This window comes from Choristoneura fumiferana, chromosome 2, assembly GCF_025370935.1.
Source record: "Choristoneura fumiferana chromosome 2, NRCan_CFum_1, whole genome shotgun sequence".
Lineage (NCBI taxonomy): Eukaryota > Metazoa > Arthropoda > Insecta > Lepidoptera > Tortricidae > Choristoneura > Choristoneura fumiferana.
Window position 1 is genome coordinate 4,346,855 of NC_133473.1, and position 17,533 is coordinate 4,364,387.

Genomic DNA, 17,533 nt, shown 5'->3' on the forward strand with positions numbered 1-17,533 from the left:
ATATAAAATAATTAATGGTTTAAACTATGGCCTCTCAAGCAGAGGATCGCAGGTACAAATCGGTGCTCGCAACTCTGAGTTATTCAAAACTCCTGTGCATTTCTTATCTGTCTATGTATGTATACTTCTTGTCTTTCGCATTACTAGTCATCTCATAGGGTGTGGTAATATACACCCTAATGGCAATTGCACGAGGGCTTAAATTATCAGGTCATACATTCCAGGTTGACAATTACTGATCGTACTTTAACCGCACCATCTCATGTAATCATGTATGTTTCCAGAAACCCCTCTAACTATCGCCGCCGGCCTAAAGTCTCCAGGCAAAGTGCTAATAGCCCTAGTGAACGGTGGAGCCCTATTGGACTACCGCACCAAAGACGGCAGCACTGCGATGCATCGGGCAATCGAAAAGAATTCACTAGAAGCCGTCAAAACTTTACTAGAACTTGGAGCATCGCCTAACTATAAAGATGGGAAAGGACTGACTCCGTTGTATTTGTCTGTGACGAACAAAACGGACCCGCTGCTTTGCGAGACGCTCTTGCATGACCATGCCACGATCGGTGCTACGGATCTGCAAGGGTGGCAGGAGGTGCATCAGGCAAGTTCAATTTGATACACGGAGAATCATATTTAAGGCACTGTTCACATTATTCCAGTGAAACCGTTCCAGTAGAATGACATTGCGTGGCCGTGATGTTAAGAGCGTTTATACCTGCTGAGCTGGCAACGTTGCATTTTTGTTAGTTTTACTCGATTATTCCATAAAAATTGAATGAAAATTAAAAATGTGGTCTGATAGGACTCTTTCTTAATACATAAGTTAATGTGTATACTCCAATAATTATTCGTGATAGAGTTTTATTCTCTTTAAAAACCGTTAATAAACATTTGTTCGTTTATAAAGAATATGAAAGTAAGTACTATAAACGCTCTTAACTAGCTACAATAGATCGAACCAGCAGCGCAGTGTTATTCTACTGGAATGGTTTTACTGGAATAGTGTGAACAGGGCCTAACACGCACAAGTCATTGAGAAAGCAAGTATTCTTATTCCAAAGTTTAAAAGTTAGCTATTTAACTAACGCACACTGGCAAAATTGTCCTATAATGAACAGAACAATGTTTAAAAAATTATAAATACGGAAGTTTGTAAGTACATATGTTTGTTTGTTTGTTACCTCTTCACGTCTAAATTGCTGAACGGATTTAGATTAAATTCGGTATATATAGTTTGAGTCCCGGGAAAGAACGTTGGATAGTTTTTATCCCGGAAAATTGCATTTTTCCTGCGGGATAGCGATAAGAGAATTCTACGCGGGCGAAGTCGCGGGCAACGGCTAGTATGACAATATTTTGGAATAGCACTATCCCACTAAGACCGGTGTTTACCCCCCTAAGCTAACCTAACCTGTCCTAAAGTTATCATAAGTACCTACCTTTATCAAACGATCACTATTTGCAGGTGGTAGGACCTTGTGCAAGGTCCGCCGGGATTGCTACCACCATCTTGCTTGCTAATCCTGCCGTGAAGCAGCAGAGCTTGCACTGCTGTGTTTCGGCGTGGAGAGTAAGACAGCCGGTGAAATTACTGGCACTTGAGGTATCCCATCTTAGGTCTCTAGGTTGGCAACGCATCTGCAATCCCCCTGGTGTTGCAGGTATCTATGGGCGGTGGTGATCTCTTACCATCATGAGACCCACTTGCTCGTTTGCCACACAGTCGAATAAAAAAATAAATAAAAAACTAACATGCTAAAAATAAAACACTGCCTCATACCGCAACCTACGCTCTCATTCAAACCACCTTAACGCTTGAAAACCTAACCAAACCTGAAACATCAAAATTCCAGGCCTGCCGCAACGGCCTAGTCCAGCACTTGGACCACTTGCTCTTCTACGGGGCGGATATGAACGGCCGCAACGCTTCGGGGAACACTCCCCTCCACGTGTGCGCGGTCAACGCGCAAGACTCCTGCGCACGGCAACTCCTGTTCAGAGGGTGCGATAAGGAGGCCCTGAACTTTGCCAACCAGACACCCTATCAGGTAAATAACTATAAAAAATATGAATAAACATAGAAAAAGGGATATGGGAAAAATTTCGAAGTCAGCTGTGAAAGCAATTTTTTTATAAGTCTTTATCATATTAATAGTTATTATGTAATAAAATAATAATTTTGTCTATACCAGCGTGCATTACAAGCTATCGAGCATTGTTTGTCATTTAGACATATAAGGTTGATTGAAATATTCAATTTATTGCGTACTTGAAAAAACTTTTATTGATCGTTTTGTTGTCACATCTCTGAATTATGATATACAAAAGCTAATTACTAATTATAAAAAATAATTTAACTATTGTTAAAATGTATTAGATGTGTAACAAACAACTGTTAATTAAACTTATTTAACTATTCCAGGTGGCAGTGATAGCCGGAAATCTGGAGTTGGCAGAAGTCATCAAAAAGTATAAATCGGATGAAGTCGGTAAGTTCTTACTTCCATTCTATCCGCATGGCTTTCGCTGGCGCTTTTTATTTTAATAATTACTTAGGAACTATTATTAATGTTTAACTATGGAATACTAAAAAGTAAACAGAAATAATTTCTTAAGTATGTTAATAGTTGAATAGAACTTTATAATTTTTAACGACCACTAACAACTTTTTTGTCTAATTATTGTTCCTTTTATTCAAATATTTAGATAGTCTAAAGGTTTAAATAGTAAGAATAGAAATTCGAAGTTTATCTAACGCTTTGGCTGATGCTTCGGTGCTAAAAAATGTGAATATTGACCATTTTCTCATTTTATCTTAACTAACTACTTATTGCATGATATCATTCTCTATATATCTTTTCTATTTATACATAGTTCCATTGCGTATCATAATGGTGATGGTTGTAAACAATAAATGGCATAGGTATTTTATTATGTAATAAATGTAATGTAACAGTATTAACTATTAAAACATACATATTTTATACGAATCAGTGTATTTATTGTTGGTAAGTATTATAATATGGGTACAATAATTATGTTTTGTATTATTTATATGTAGATGATTTTGGTAGTTGGTATTTAATTTAAGGCACGATTTTTTTAATATTTTATACCCCCTTTTAGTTAAGTATATCTAAACACGATAATTTATTTTATATATTTTTTTCCTTCAAGACTAAGCCTGTGAAAAAGAGCTAAATTTAAATAAGTTTCATTCCTCCTACCTATTTGCATATTTAATTTATTCACTGTTAATTAAATTTTGAAGAGACCTATGTAAGAGTCTTTTTAAGTCAAAATGGACTCGAGCAAAAATGGTATCTAAAATATCTCTGCAGAGAGTTTGAGCTGATGGTGATTTTAAATATAAATAACGGACTATAGTCTTGAGCTCTATGCGGGGTCGATCTCCTGCCACTGTATTGTTATTCCACTTCAACTAAGTTTCCCTTTATTTATTGTTTCTCGCACATATTTTTACGTCGTGTTGGGTTGTTAACGGTGTCTTGCAGTGCCGTTCCGCGGGCCGCCGCGCTACAACCCGCGCCGGCGCTCGGCGGCCTGGGGCGGCTGGTGGGGCGCTGGGGACCGCTCCTCCCTCGCCTCCTCCACGAGGATCCCAGCGGAACTAGACGCTCTCCTCCGCCGCCCCGCCGCCGCCTCCCCCTGCAGCGAACGCCCCTTCTCTTCCGCCTCGTCAAGCATCAGCGACGCCTCCCATCCGTCCCACGAAGATGACGCCAGCATCCTCACAGGTACTTAACAACCATCACCATGCACAATCATCTGCATGTTCTATGTGTCTCTATGTTAGATCACGGCTTCCGGCTTTCGAGTTTCCCTCTAGCTTTAGTTTAGGTATAAGTTTTTCAAGTTCAATGCTGATTTCGTAATGGCTTATTAAAAATTTTAATTGCCTCACCGCGTCAATGTTGACTCAAGTGTGGATGTCGAAAAGAAAAAGTTAAACAACAAAATGAGTCAGTAGCAGTCGTGTTTCGAACTGTGTTACGAGAGCTAGCTCCCGAAAATGACCATCGTTTGAGCACCTGCGACGAGCACGAGGGGTTGCCAATTCCAACGCACTACCCCCCGAATATTCCAAATTCGATAGACGTAAGGTTTGAGCGCGGTGTCAACAGATAAGAGCGCGGGCGACATTAGCGACATCATTTCGGACTCGAGCGGGGTGGGGACGAGCAACTCGGACACCACCACGTGTTCGCTGCAGGGCGCCGGGGCCACCGTCGTGTGTCTGCAGCCCTACGAGCCTGCGCAATCCGGACATCTCCGGCTCAACCAGGGAGACATCATTGAAGGTACGTGTCACCCCCTGGTGATTACCCCCTAATCGGTCAAACAAAAGTCCTCATAGGTTATTGTTACTATTTAGGTAATGTCTTGTCTTTGGCATTCGACCACTAATTCATAATCACCATAACAAAACGATTCAGATACATTGCGAATCATATTAATTTTATCATATGGGTAATGTCCTCACTACTAATCGAATTGTGCGTGTTATAATAACTAAACATAGGTACTTACCTAATTTAGTTCAATAAAATACTGCGGTAGTTACGTACACTACACAGAAGCAGCAAAAATTATTAAGCAATGTGTTGGGAGAAGCACTTTTTAATATTTTTTTCCAAACCTCTATCGCATATTTTTACTTGCCGAACACCATTGAGGCTTAGTGCACTTACACGCTCATTCTGAGCGCTTGATGTTGCAAACACTGCTCTTTTTTGGGACATTTGTGTCATACACTTTATTGACAATATTTCGCACACTTGATCCCACTTACAGAATGGTATAGTTTCATGCATACTGCATATTACATGCGAATAACTAGCCATTTGTAGAATTGGCAGTTGAATAAAAATTTCAGTATGTACTTAACTAAATTACCATTGGTATTTCCAAAAATTGAATTTTTTGTACATTTTCTTCATTAAGATTTAGCGGTTGATATTTCAAATTCTTATGTGCGTAAACATCCTCATCTCGTGGGAATATCAAAATAAAAAGTAGCTATTCTAGCGTAAAAGTGTAACAAAAGTATACTTATATCAATTTTCTCATTTAGGTATAATACATCCATCAAAACTACCTATAGGATTAGTTTTTATCCCTAGACGGTTTCGTAGATAATAGACAAGCAGTAGGTACTAACTCTAGGAACTCTCTTCATTGTCAGGAAGCCATCTAGTTTGGCGCCTGAGTGTTATCTTCGTCACTAAACACATATACCTAGTCTATAAACGTGACGGTTTCCAGTGACTGGTGCAACAGACGACGGCCTACTGGAGGGCACCGTGCGAGGCTCGGGCGCTTCTGGCCTCTTTCCCACCCAGTGCGTACAAGAAGTGCGGCTGAGACAGAACAACGCGCATTTACATCAGGTAACTATTTAATTTGAGTAGTTTATGATTGAACGTCTTAAGCAGCAGTTGTAGCAAAATCAAAACGTTTTTTCTGTAGGTAAGCCTATTGCATGTCATAACATTGAAGACCTGGGACATAATTTGATGCCGTAAATAAGTCCATCGATCTGTCTGGCCGGTATGGTAATAAATTAAGTTTATGTCTTCAATGTTATGACGTACAAATGAAAACAAAGTCATACTTTTTGTCTAGTAAGTCTAAGAAAAGCGCTTATTACAAGGTCAATATAAGTTTTACCACCAGCTTCAAGATGAAACGTCATTTTTTGACAAGTAGGGTTAGTAAAGTCACTTCAAACTCTCTGAGCCTTGACAATTTTACATGAATTTTTTTTTTAGAATAAGTTTAATACCAGCTTCAATCGAAACACTTGTTTTTTACATTTTAACAAACTTTGGCAAACGAGCAAGTGGGTCTCCTGATCGTAAGAGATCACCACCGCCCATAAACATCTGCAACACCAGGGGTATTGCAGATGCGTTGCCAACCTAGAGGCCTAAGATGGGATACCTCAAGTGCCAGTAATTTCACCGGCTGTCTTACCCTCCACGCCGAAACACAACAGTGCAAGTCCTACCACCTGCACATGCACTGTACACTGCACATTAATCGAACAAAATTAACAGAGCCGCCATCATAGGTACAAAGGTAATCATCGCAGCGGCATCATAGATATGTCAAAGATAGCAAGAATTTAGCAGAGAGAGGGTGAACAGGAGGAGGTATTATTTGATAAAATGTGTAATAATTTCAGGTGTTAGCAGCAGGCCCGATCCATCATTCGCGCGTGAACGGGCGCCGCGAGATGGCTCTGAGCAAAACGTACAGCGCGACCGCGCCGAGGATAAAGAAAACGTGAGTATTATAATGTCACAGGGTCGCGAAGAGAGATATATATTACGCGTTAACTGTAACTCAAATTGAAACCGCGAACCAACGGTTAAGTAGTATCATTGGCGTATCTAGGGTTACTTTTCAGGGGGGGGGCCTGGCCTGGATTTTTGTGTGAAGATATCGGTATTGTAGCCCACCCGGCCGCCCCTCTATCCCCAGCCCCGAGTAGTATCGAAATGCAAGGAACTGTAGCGACTCCCGTAGCGATCCCGTAGCGTGCAGCGATCTAGACCATTCATGCACCAATGTAGGGAGAAATAACAGAACTTAACTCTAACCGCACGTTGGACTATTACAATTTTTAACCATGAACCGTGGAAGCGGTCGGGGAAGAACTTCTAAAATTGTCATGCTTCGAAATTGCATTTATGCTTTTCTTGTCAACCAGTCTTCATCTCATTGGTAGTCTTCCTATTGTGTCACGTGCTGACATTGAGTACAAATAACCATTCAACCAGTCCTCGGGTAGTCATCCATTCAACTGTGATTCAGATCTAAACAATAATTTTGTCAATAAACAAACAAAATATTAGACCATTGCATTATGTCGCATTATGTATTCGTATAGATGCCGATGCTAGCGACAGCAGCACCTAATGTTTCTAATGTCCAGGTTAAAACGTGTGTTAAAAAGTTTTGTGAAGTGGAAAAAATGTTATCCAGAAGTATCCGCGAAATATTTGGGAAAATATTTGTCGGTTCAAAATGTTATTCTCGTTGCTGGTAATTCTATCATTTTTACTTTTGGTTGAGTTGTTGTATTTGCTGTTTGTGTTTTGGTTGCATTGTTACACCCATAAGACGGGCTAAACTGAAATAATATGTGTTATAACTTATAAGCCAGTAAGTCTATCTTTAATTATAAAATTAAATCTAGATTTATTCGTTAAACTTGGTTTAAGCGTGACAGTTCCATACAGTTTGACATTACTACGTTTTTTTTCTACCATGCGATTTAGCTCGTTGAAGTGGCAATGGGCAGGCCCGGAAAACGGATGGCCGTTGGGGCCGAAAAGTTCTCAAATCTTCATTGCGGATAATAGGCAACCGTAGGTTTGCAGGAGGTAGGACCTAGTGCAAGGTCCGCCCGGATTGCTACCACCATCTTGCTCGCTAATCCTGCCGTGAAGCAGCAGTGCCGGTGAAAAAACTGGCACTTGGGGTATCCCATCTTAGGCCTCTAGGTTGGCAACTCATCTGCAATCCCCCTGGTGTTGCAGGTGTCTATGGGCGGTGGTGATCTCTTACCATCAGGCACAGAGTACATATATCATCAGGAGACCCTCTTGCTCGTTTGCCATCCAGTCGAATAAAAAAAAAAGTACCTCCACCAACGAGATAGACGGATGAACTGAATAAAGTCGCGGGTTCACGGTGGATGCAGGCCGCTTCCAGCCGAAGCAACAGGGGGTTCATGGGGGAGGCCTATGTCTAACAGTGAACGTCCTAAGGCTGATATACTCGTATGATGATGGTGAAGTGGTTATAATAGTCTGTTCTGTGAGCTTACTCTATTGGTGCTTTTCAGTTTTCACTGACGTGCATTATAAAATTACCTCTTATTCTAGCTACGGCAACATAGAGACTCGTACAGTAGTGCTGCACCGCGCACGTCGCGGCTTCGGGTTCGTGCTGCGCGGGGCCAAAGCTTCATCCCCACTGATGGAGCTTAGGCCTTCGGAGCGCTGTCCCGGGCTGCAGTATCTGGACGACGTGGATGCCGGTGGCGTGGCGGACCGGGCCGGCTTGAGGAAGGGAGACTTCTTAGTTGCTGTGAGTTGCAATTGCATTATACTTAACTATTATAAGGTTCGTTTGGATATTCGCCGAAGAACTAAAGTCCCCGACATAGCTTGAAGAATATGCAAGTTGAAGTGAACAGATAACCTTTGGGGGAAAAAATAACTTAAGTGGTGGAACCGGTCGATGCAAGTGGCAAGTTGCCGTTCATTGTAGTGTTCAGCAGTGGATGTCTTGATGGTGATGGTGAAGATTCGTTGTCTTCAGTCAGATGGTGTTGAGATCTTAGCTCCATTTGTGAATGATAAAGCAGAACGTGATTGGAACTAGTTTGACGTGAGAAACGAGGACGGCCTTTTTAAAGCTTCGACTTTGCTTCAGCTTTTCCATTGATACGCATTAATTTTATTGTTGATACGAAGGACTCAGCAAGCGGAGAAGTTATTTAAAAAATATTTTAGTTTGAAACTGCTTTTAATTACAAATGTCAAGTTGTGACAAATAGTGCACTAAGTGCCATTTATAAACCTTGAAACCATTAATTTAATAGTTAAGTATTATGGAGAAATATCAGAAATTTTAAATTATTAGAAGACCAGTTTTTCTGACAAAAGAATCACTAACAGTATCTACTTAGTGAGAACTTGAGAACTTATAAACATAGCGTTGGTATGTTGCTAAACATTCAAATCATAACGACAACAAATAAACAGGGCATTCCATAACATAATTTGAGTAGTCGGTGATCATTTGACTGTGAAATTGGTCTAAAATGGCTGTTCTTGTTAAATTCAGAAAATTGTTACGCGAATATGTAAGACCCCAAAAAACCAGAAATACCAACAATAGAATTTAAACATTGGCTATTAGATTTGAAATATATGATAATAAGCATTGGATCTAAGATCATAAATAATGAACTTCTGTTGTGGTGTCGGTTTGGTAAAAACTAGTTCAGCGAAGTAGCATAGCAGTAATGTGCAAGTCGTTAAAATTGATTATTGCGCTCGGGTTCTCGATTGGGGGTAGAATGGGTTTGATACGCACTTCAAAGCTAAACTATAAGCTAAACTTTTTCATCATCAGATAAACGGCGAGGATGTGTCTGCGGCGTCACACGAGCATGTAGTGGAGCTGATTCGTACTTCCGGTGCTCTCGTGTCCATGACTGTCGTTTCATTGCACTCTACACATGGTAAGTAATAATCCATTCTTTCATTTGCTTGGGCTAATAAAGACATCTTTAATCACTCAAACCATTTTAAGAGTAGAATTTATTGGATAGCCTTTGATAAGTTTATGTGTTTTCAACCTCTCAGTGTTGATTTTGAAACCAGGAATGGACCTGAACGCATGCACGGTGCCTACAAGTAAATCCCAAAACCAATTGTCGAGCTCAGGCCGACCATATGCCGCAACATTGCCCAGGAAGGGCGCTGGAGGTATAACCATTCATCTAAAATTCTAGAGACGTGTTGAAGTATTTGCGACATGCAATCAAACAATGGAAGCGTAGCCATGCCTTATTATTATCGTTACTTTCAGGTCGAAGCCCGGCGCCAGCGCCTCCCAGAAGAGATCCCCGAACGACGCTCAGCGTAGGTCGTGCGAGGGCCAAGTCCATGGTCGCTGGGCTAGGTAACAATAATTTGCAAATGTTTAAATTTTTACAACAATTATTGCTTCAATATGAATGTCTTAGGGCGATTTTGTATTGTACTTTCACAAGATTCAGCGTCAACTGTTACATGTATCCACCATATGCAGCTCAAAATGGCGGAATATGGAAAGCTTCTGTGAAGATGATGAAGTGGCATTGACGTTACAAAACGTTGAAGGAACAAAGGCTATGAGCAGTGAGAGAAGCTAGGAGCGCAATGAGCAATTAATAGCGTTAACAACTATACAAATTCACCCTAAAATAACTGTAATAAGTTAGTGATCGCGTTTTTATCGACCTATAAATATTACCAAGATGTTTCTTACCAACAGAAAACGGAGGAGAAAAAGAAGAGAGCTGCGAACCTTTGAGCATTGCTGGCAAATCTTCGTCGGCGGAGTCGGTGCAGTTACATGCCGGCAGCAACAGTAAGATCATTAAAAACTACATAAATTCCATTACAACTTGTTTAACCACAAGATACAATCAGAACAACATCGTGATGGTGTGTGCTTAGTTTCTAATCTACCTATACGCCCATGGAACTATAAGCACTCTTTCAGTAAGGAAGCCTGTATGCTACAATGGGACGCCTATAGCTTGGTTTATAATATTTTTACGACTATTTATATACCCCCTGAGAGCTGGGCTAACAGCAGGTAAAAGCGGTATAAAATCTTGAATGTCCAGGAATAACGTTGAAGATCCAAATGGGAATATATTTGACATGCAGCTTCAAAAAAGCAAAAATAAGATCATTCTCTATTCTGGCAAATAAATACTTTTGATTTTGACCCCAAATTGTTTCTTAAGGTGGAACACCATCCGGTGGCACGCCGGTGGCGCCGCGAACTGCTTCCATCCGGCAACGGCCCGCCTCCGGTCGCATCACTGCTGCTGAATTGGAAGAGCTGTTCCAGAGACAAGCTGACGCTGAGACTATGTAAGTTGTTGTTATAACTTAACTAGCTTTTGCCCGCGGCTTCGCCCGCGTGGAATTCGGTTAGCGCGCGCTGTTCCCTCGGGAACTGTGCATTTCTCCGGGATAAAAAGTAGCCTATGTCACTCTCTGGCCCATAAACTATATCGATGCCAAAAATCACGTCGATCCGTCGCTCCGTTTCGACGTGAAAGACGGACAAACACACAAACACACACACTTTCGCATTTATAATATTAGGTATGGATGGATACATTTATTGCGGGTTGTAATACAAAGTGAAGCAAAGTTCCATGGACATAATGATGGGGTAGTTAGAACCAATAAATTTTAATCACTTTCAAAGATAACCTTTGAGGCGATGCTGTGCTGTTAGGGCCTACACTAGCTGACGCGATTTGCACGGAATACGTGGACCTATTGAAAAGTAGTATCGGCAACGCTAACAACACGCGTCGCGTGCGACGGATTTGACCTGCACCCGCGGAGTGCACCCACGCCAGCTAGCGTAGGCCCTTTAGCCTACGTGTATACAATGTTATCAAGTTAAATTGGATTCTTAGACCTCACGACCTCTCCACTTCTTCCGTGGATGTCGTAAGAAGCGACTGAGGATATAGTTTAAGGTATACGGTATACCGTAGGCGACAGGATAGCAACCTGTCACTATTGTACCGTTTTTGTCAAACTTTAAACCTAAAATTGCTAAAAGCGGCTCCGAAGCGGTAACGTTTCGTGTGCTCTGCCTACCTCATTTGGGAATACAGGCGTGATGTTTGTGTGTTGTGTGTGTGATTGGATTCTTCCCAACTTCCAAGGAATCTAACTCATTCATGAACTGAAACATTACTTTGCTCACCCGCGACCTTATGATAGCATCGTTTATGGAATAAATGTGTCTTCATGCAGTTCCTCCACCTCCACACTGTAAGAACACACAAACCCATCCATCACCACCACCACTCCAAACTTTGTTACTTTTACGGTCATCCCGTAAAATCCATATCGAAAATACGAACTGAAACATAGATGCACAAAAAAACCAGTGGTGGTGTAGCGGTATAGCACGCAGCACGGAATGCTGAGGACCTAGGTTCGATACCCAGCGCTGGTCTCTTTTTCTGGTTTTTCTGTGCATCTATGTTTCAGTTTGTATTTTCAATAAATTAACTCATGTGTGTTCCCCAGTGGTGGCAACAGTGCCATGATGACCAGATCAGCGTTCCAGGGCGGGTCGACGTCGCCACCGTACTCGCCGGCGCGCCCGCAGCGCGTCTACGCCTCAGTGGCCGAGATGAAACGCTGTCGGGGCAAGGTACGGTCAAACATAGTCATTTTGAGCTCGAAACAGCCACAGCTTAACACGTTCAGCCCCGGCAACGATCCACTTAGCTCTTACGCTATGTCTACGCATACCCCACATCAGTCACTTCTATGCCAGTGACACGTATACGTGTCACAGACGTAATACATTCCGGTGCCAGTGGCACAACGTTGTCGTGACAAAATAATTCGTACCTCCTAAAGGCTGGCATAGCGTAAGGGCTTAGCGGACGTTGCCGGAGCCGAATGCGATCCACTAAGCTCTTACGCCGGCATAGCGCATATCCCACAGCAGTCACAAATACGTGTCACTGGCATAGGAGTAAGAATTAAAAAGTCACAAACGTTGAGTCACTGGGCCGAACGTGTTAAAAGTATCCCCATAGATTTAGTACCTCAACTAGAAAAAACGAAACCGAATTTTTGACATTTCCTAATAAGTATCTTCCTCCTTATGCGAGTTTAATTCGTATTTGACATTATTAACCAAATCTGCTTGATTTAGTAGGTATTTAAGCAAAATTATAGCCAATAGCCATAGATGTTCTTCATCGTCATCATACCAGCCATAGGACGTCCACTGTTGGACATAGGCCTCCCCCATAGAGCTCCAGTTGCTTCGGTTGGAAGCGGCTTGCATCCACCTTGAACCCGCGGCTTTAACTGGGTCATCTGTCCATCTCGTTGGTTGGACGTCCTACGCTACGCTTGCCGATCTGCGGTCTCAATTCGACAACTTTTGACCCTTGACCCCAACAGAAATCTTTTCTCCGTCTTATAAGGCCTGCCCATTGCCTCTTCAATGAACTAATTCGCTTGGATGCTCTTGATGCCACAAATCTGTTAATTTAGGTTTTCATACTTTTGTATATATTTTAGCTGTGGAGCAAATCGCAGAGCACGCTCCGACGGGACTTCCACTCGACGCCGGACTTGGCGGCAGAGCACGCCGCGCAGCCGCTCCGGACCAGGTCCAGTGAAGATGTGCACGGTAAATACACCGCCAAGCAAAAAAGGGGCACTTTACATACAAAGTTATATGTAATAGCCATGATAGCTCAATTCTGGTACCCCTTAGAGCAGTTAAAAAATAAAAATTCAAAGTCAACGCAACCAAAAGCATTAAAAGAGATGCTTCCAAACCAATTGCAGGGAAACAAGTAGTGGGGTTGTCCCAGAAACTTGAAATTTGTTATAAAAGAAGGTAGGTACAGTCGCAGATGTTTCGGAGCGGCCAAGCTGGTCAAAAATATCGGCACAGGTATACTCTATTGTTCACTTTATGTTTCAACATTTTTGATCACCTTGGCCGCTCCGCGCTTTGAATTGATTTGCTTGATCGATCATTCCCGTACGTCGAATCCGAAACTGGAATGAATTCACCAATTCCAATAAACACCTACAATTCATACTTTTCTCATTCTCCATATCACCTTTAGCATCATTATCCCCACTGTCCCACTGCTAGGCCTCCCCTTTTGTCCGCCTTTCGTCATTTGATATGCGTTCAAATCATCCCGCCATCTTCTCATAGGTCTGCCTTATTCGTAGGGCCTGCCTATGTTTTGTATGTGTAGTCAAAACTTGCAAGTTAAATCCGACCAATTTCCAGTAGTTTCCGGATTGTCTTGAAATTTGGCATACTTAAGTAAATTGCGTGACAATACAATAATCTGGTAGTGGCATTCTGGTAGTCCGGCCAGGATTTTCTTCGCAGGACGGAACTCTTCGACGGTTAATGGCATCGACTTGAAATTTGGTATGTAAATGTAGTTTGGGTGACAATGCAAGTAAAGTTGACAAAAAGTCCAGTCAGCAAAAAAAGCTTGTATTCGAAATAAAACTTTTCCCAAAAACTTTTTTTTTAATTTATTGTATCTCTTGTGTTCATCAGACGGCCTGTCGGCAGGGCGTGGGCGCGTGCCGCCGCCGGCGCACCCGCCGCCGCCGCCGCCGGGCGCCGTGGCGTCCTCCTTCCGGCCGAGCGACTCCGCCAAGCTGTACGCCGCGCCGCGGGACCTCGACGCCGTCGCGTACCGCCCCGCGCCGCCGCCCGCCGCCGCGCCGCCCGTAAGTCAAACCCACACAACCAATAATCAGGGCCGCTTGCACAGTCTTTAACCCTTTTCCGGACATATCGACCACATAAATGTACCTACACAAATATTCGACCTTGCTAAATTTACAGTACGGTACAAAATCAATTGAAGTCGTTTAAAAATATTTTCGTTTTATGTACCTAAAACGGTATTTGACTATTTTTTATATATCTTATGTATTAAAACTTCATAATGCCTGTTATCGAACAGAGAGACAATTTTCAAGCTACCTTAACAAATAACAAAGTTATAAAGGATTGAAATTCAAGATTAGACAGAGAAAGACATACTGCATGTGACGTCACACGCAAGTAGCGCCAGTGTGCACTATTTCTCTGAAGCATAGAATCCGTAACGAGACTATCCGACACAGAACTAAGGTCATAGAATTAGCAAGTTGAAGTGGAAATGGGCTGGCCATATTTACAGATATCTATAATGCCACTTGTGTTTACATTGTTCGAATGAGTGATATTATAATTAATTAAATATTAAAAATATATTTAATTAATTAATTTATTGAATATTTTCGGTGAAATTACTAAAGTAAATTAATATAATAAGGTAAAGTAATTGTGCTATCGCTTTTTCCGGATCTTGTTTTTCGGTTGTTTTGTTAGCACATATGACGTTTATTTATAAACTCAAATAAACAATGACGACATGACATATATCTGGGACATACATCATGTCATTTCTCTTTTGTCTTTGTAACTATGTTAGTAACTTATTGTACTGTTTTGTGTTGCTCGATAAAAAATTATTTGTATTGTACAGTCAAGTTCATAAACATGTGAGCAAAAATTTGATCAAAAATATCTGAACACGACTCTATCGTTAACGGCGTAAAAGCGTGTTCAGATATTTTGATCAAATTTTTGCTCACAAGTGTATGAACTCGACTATACTGTATAAAATGCTCTAAACTTATCAGAGTGGTGCTATATGGTGTTGTTTGTGTCAGGTGCGTAAATCAGCGTCGCTGCGGTCGTGGGCAGGCGCGGCGCGCGCGCACTCTGCCGACGAGCCGGCGCACTACGCGCAGCCGTTCAACTCGCACGCAGCGTTCCACCGACAGGTCTGACCCCCACTACTAACATTTTTGGAAATACGTATCTTCTAAGATCCTGTCCAGATGGAGCGTTTTGCGCAAAACGCGCCGTCTGGACCGGGTCTAAGAGCCCACACTAAAGATTTTCGTGGGAGAGTTGAAAGCGAAGCGAGCGCGCATCGATATCGCCGCGAGCGCACAACGATATAGCTTTGTATAGCGCCAAGAACAATATACACTCTCATACAATAATAAAGCGCTGACTCCGGCACCTGCTGTGGCAGGTATTCATATATAAGATATATGGTAGATATATTATTAGGTAGTATCTGCCACAACGGAGCGTGCAAAAATAACTAACACGTTAATAGAGCCGTATCAGGTTTATTGTGTATTATTATGCACGCTTTGTTGTGTCAGATAGTAGTACTGGTGACTGTACGCCACTGCATTTTTTTTTTCATTTTTTTTTAATAACCGTTCAAAACTTTACTCTACATTACTCTTAAACTTTACTCTTAAATAGAAACATATATTTTTTATTTATTTGACATTCGTGCTGACAGTTACAAAGTACATATTTCAAAACTGACGGTATTCTTTATAGAACTCGACGCCCGCGCCTCCGATCCCGGAGCCCGACTACAGCATGTCGGAGTCCGACGAGGAGGCGCCCGCGCCGCCCGCGCCGCCCGCCGAAACAAGCGCCAACAGCAATGCCAGGTAAATTAACAAACTGTTTTCACACTAGGAACACCTCTTCCCAAAGCAAGCGGAATCGCCCTAAGCGTCAAAATAAGATGGCAATGGAAAATCAAGTTTTCACGGCGATTTTTGAGAAGCGGGTGGCTAGAAACCATCAAAATAAATAAAGGGCGTCGAGAAACCACCGCGCTGCTGTCGTTCAGGATCGCATTCGCCATCTCTTTCTAACCTCATCTTATGCCGTGTGACAGAAAGGAATGGTGAAAACAATACGGTATTTGACAACTCCTGATTTTGCCATGTCTTAATATTATTATGAAAATATAGATATACAGTGTGTTTAGCGAAGATAAAATTTAAATCGGTTGAAAATTGGATTTATAGTGTTTTTTTTTAAAATCTATATACCTGTCTCTTACTCAAACGCTTTTCTCTATGCAGCAAGTATGGCGGTACTGGCGTGTGACGTCACATGCCAGTATTTCTTTCTCTGTCTAATCTTGAATTTCAAACCTTTATAACTTTCTTATTTATAAAGGTAGCTTAAAAAATGTTTTTCTATTCAATAACAGGCATTGTGTAGTTTTTATTTATAAAACATATACAAAATAGTCAAATACCGTATTGTGATTCCATTTTTGCTAGACAGTAAAGCTGGTGCAGAGCCAAGTTTGTTAGACAATATAATCTGAGGCCGCATTGCCTAACGTTTCTGATGCTCGCGATCGCAATCAAATGACTAAATTCGCATACAAAAACTGTCATTTGATTGTGATTGCGAGCGTCAGAAACCAATAGGGCCTCTGATATAAGGACTATATAGGGCTGAAACCGCCTTCACTTGTCTGTGCCCTGCTATTGATTTACGTAGTTTGCCCTATTATCTTACCGCGGGATTCGAATAGCTTAAAGACTGCCATGTCTCTGACTAATACAGCATAAGGACAAGGATTAGCCTGCCATTACACTGTTAATTTGAGGTGTCTTTTGTTAACATAAAACCAACATACATGAAAACTTATTTGATTTTATGGATAAGCGACAGAGACAAGTGATGAAGTCATGTCGTCACTACTTTGAAAAAAGCTCGTACTTACCTCAAAATTTATACTTTTCTAAGTGAACTTTATGAACATTATTTCAAAGGTCAATTTTTGACGTATTGATTTGAGATACGTCATTCTTTCAAAGTAGTGACGATATGGCGACCACAATATAGGCTTTACTGTTTACGGATACAGAGAGTAAAATAAGACAAACATCCAAAAACTAACTTATAAACTTATGAACAGATGTAAACTAATAATATTTACGATATTTGGTATGGTATTTTGTGTATTTTTTAAATTCCTTTTCTCTTCATAGATAGTTTATATTTTGTATATCTATCTATGTATATAATCTGATGCTTTATTTTTGTAATTTTTAGAAACAATATTTTCTCATTTAAAATTTGCAGGATACCGATATACGCTACGATCTATGAGCATGAAGCGGAAAATTCGATTCTGTAATATACAAATAGAATTATAAACTCGTAAGGTATATATTTATTAAATACCATCGTTATTTATTACATGTCGCTGGGGAATCGCTTTTGTGTTCTTGCGTCATTAAATGCGTTCACAAACCACATGTCAATTGTGAGAGCGATTCTTTTTTTA

The 17,533-nt window shown here is 41.2% G+C and overlaps 1 protein-coding gene across 8 annotated transcripts in view; it reads left to right on the plus strand.

Annotated features, from left to right (window-relative positions):
* The window catches only part of Prosap (SH3 and multiple ankyrin repeat domains prosap), a 309,844-nt gene that overhangs the window by 286,973 nt on the left and 5,338 nt on the right, over nt 1–17,533 (plus strand). For 3 of the 8 annotated variants that reach the window (XM_074111543.1, XM_074111542.1, XM_074111547.1), the window contains 18 exons: nt 285–604; nt 1,857–2,051; nt 2,426–2,492; nt 3,519–3,761; nt 4,149–4,325; nt 5,290–5,414; nt 6,212–6,312; nt 7,920–8,124; nt 9,178–9,286; nt 9,429–9,533; nt 9,637–9,729; nt 10,084–10,179; nt 10,565–10,694; nt 11,880–12,006; nt 12,894–13,005; nt 13,909–14,084; nt 15,078–15,191; nt 15,772–15,887. In XM_074111543.1, the coding sequence (XP_073967644.1) occupies nt 285–604; nt 1,857–2,051; nt 2,426–2,492; nt 3,519–3,761; nt 4,149–4,325; nt 5,290–5,414; nt 6,212–6,312; nt 7,920–8,124; nt 9,178–9,286; nt 9,429–9,533; nt 9,637–9,729; nt 10,084–10,179; nt 10,565–10,694; nt 11,880–12,006; nt 12,894–13,005; nt 13,909–14,084; nt 15,078–15,191; nt 15,772–15,887 (2,611 nt within the window). Of the gene's footprint in view, nt 1–284; nt 605–1,856; nt 2,052–2,425; nt 2,493–3,518; nt 3,762–4,148; nt 4,326–5,289; nt 5,415–6,211; nt 6,313–7,919; nt 8,125–9,177; nt 9,287–9,428; nt 9,534–9,636; nt 9,730–10,083; nt 10,180–10,564; nt 10,695–11,879; nt 12,007–12,893; nt 13,006–13,908; nt 14,085–15,077; nt 15,192–15,771; nt 15,888–17,328; nt 17,412–17,533 lie in introns of all 8 variants that reach the window. The other 5 variants (XM_074111549.1, XM_074111550.1, XM_074111551.1 and 2 more) reach the window with 4 other exon arrangements.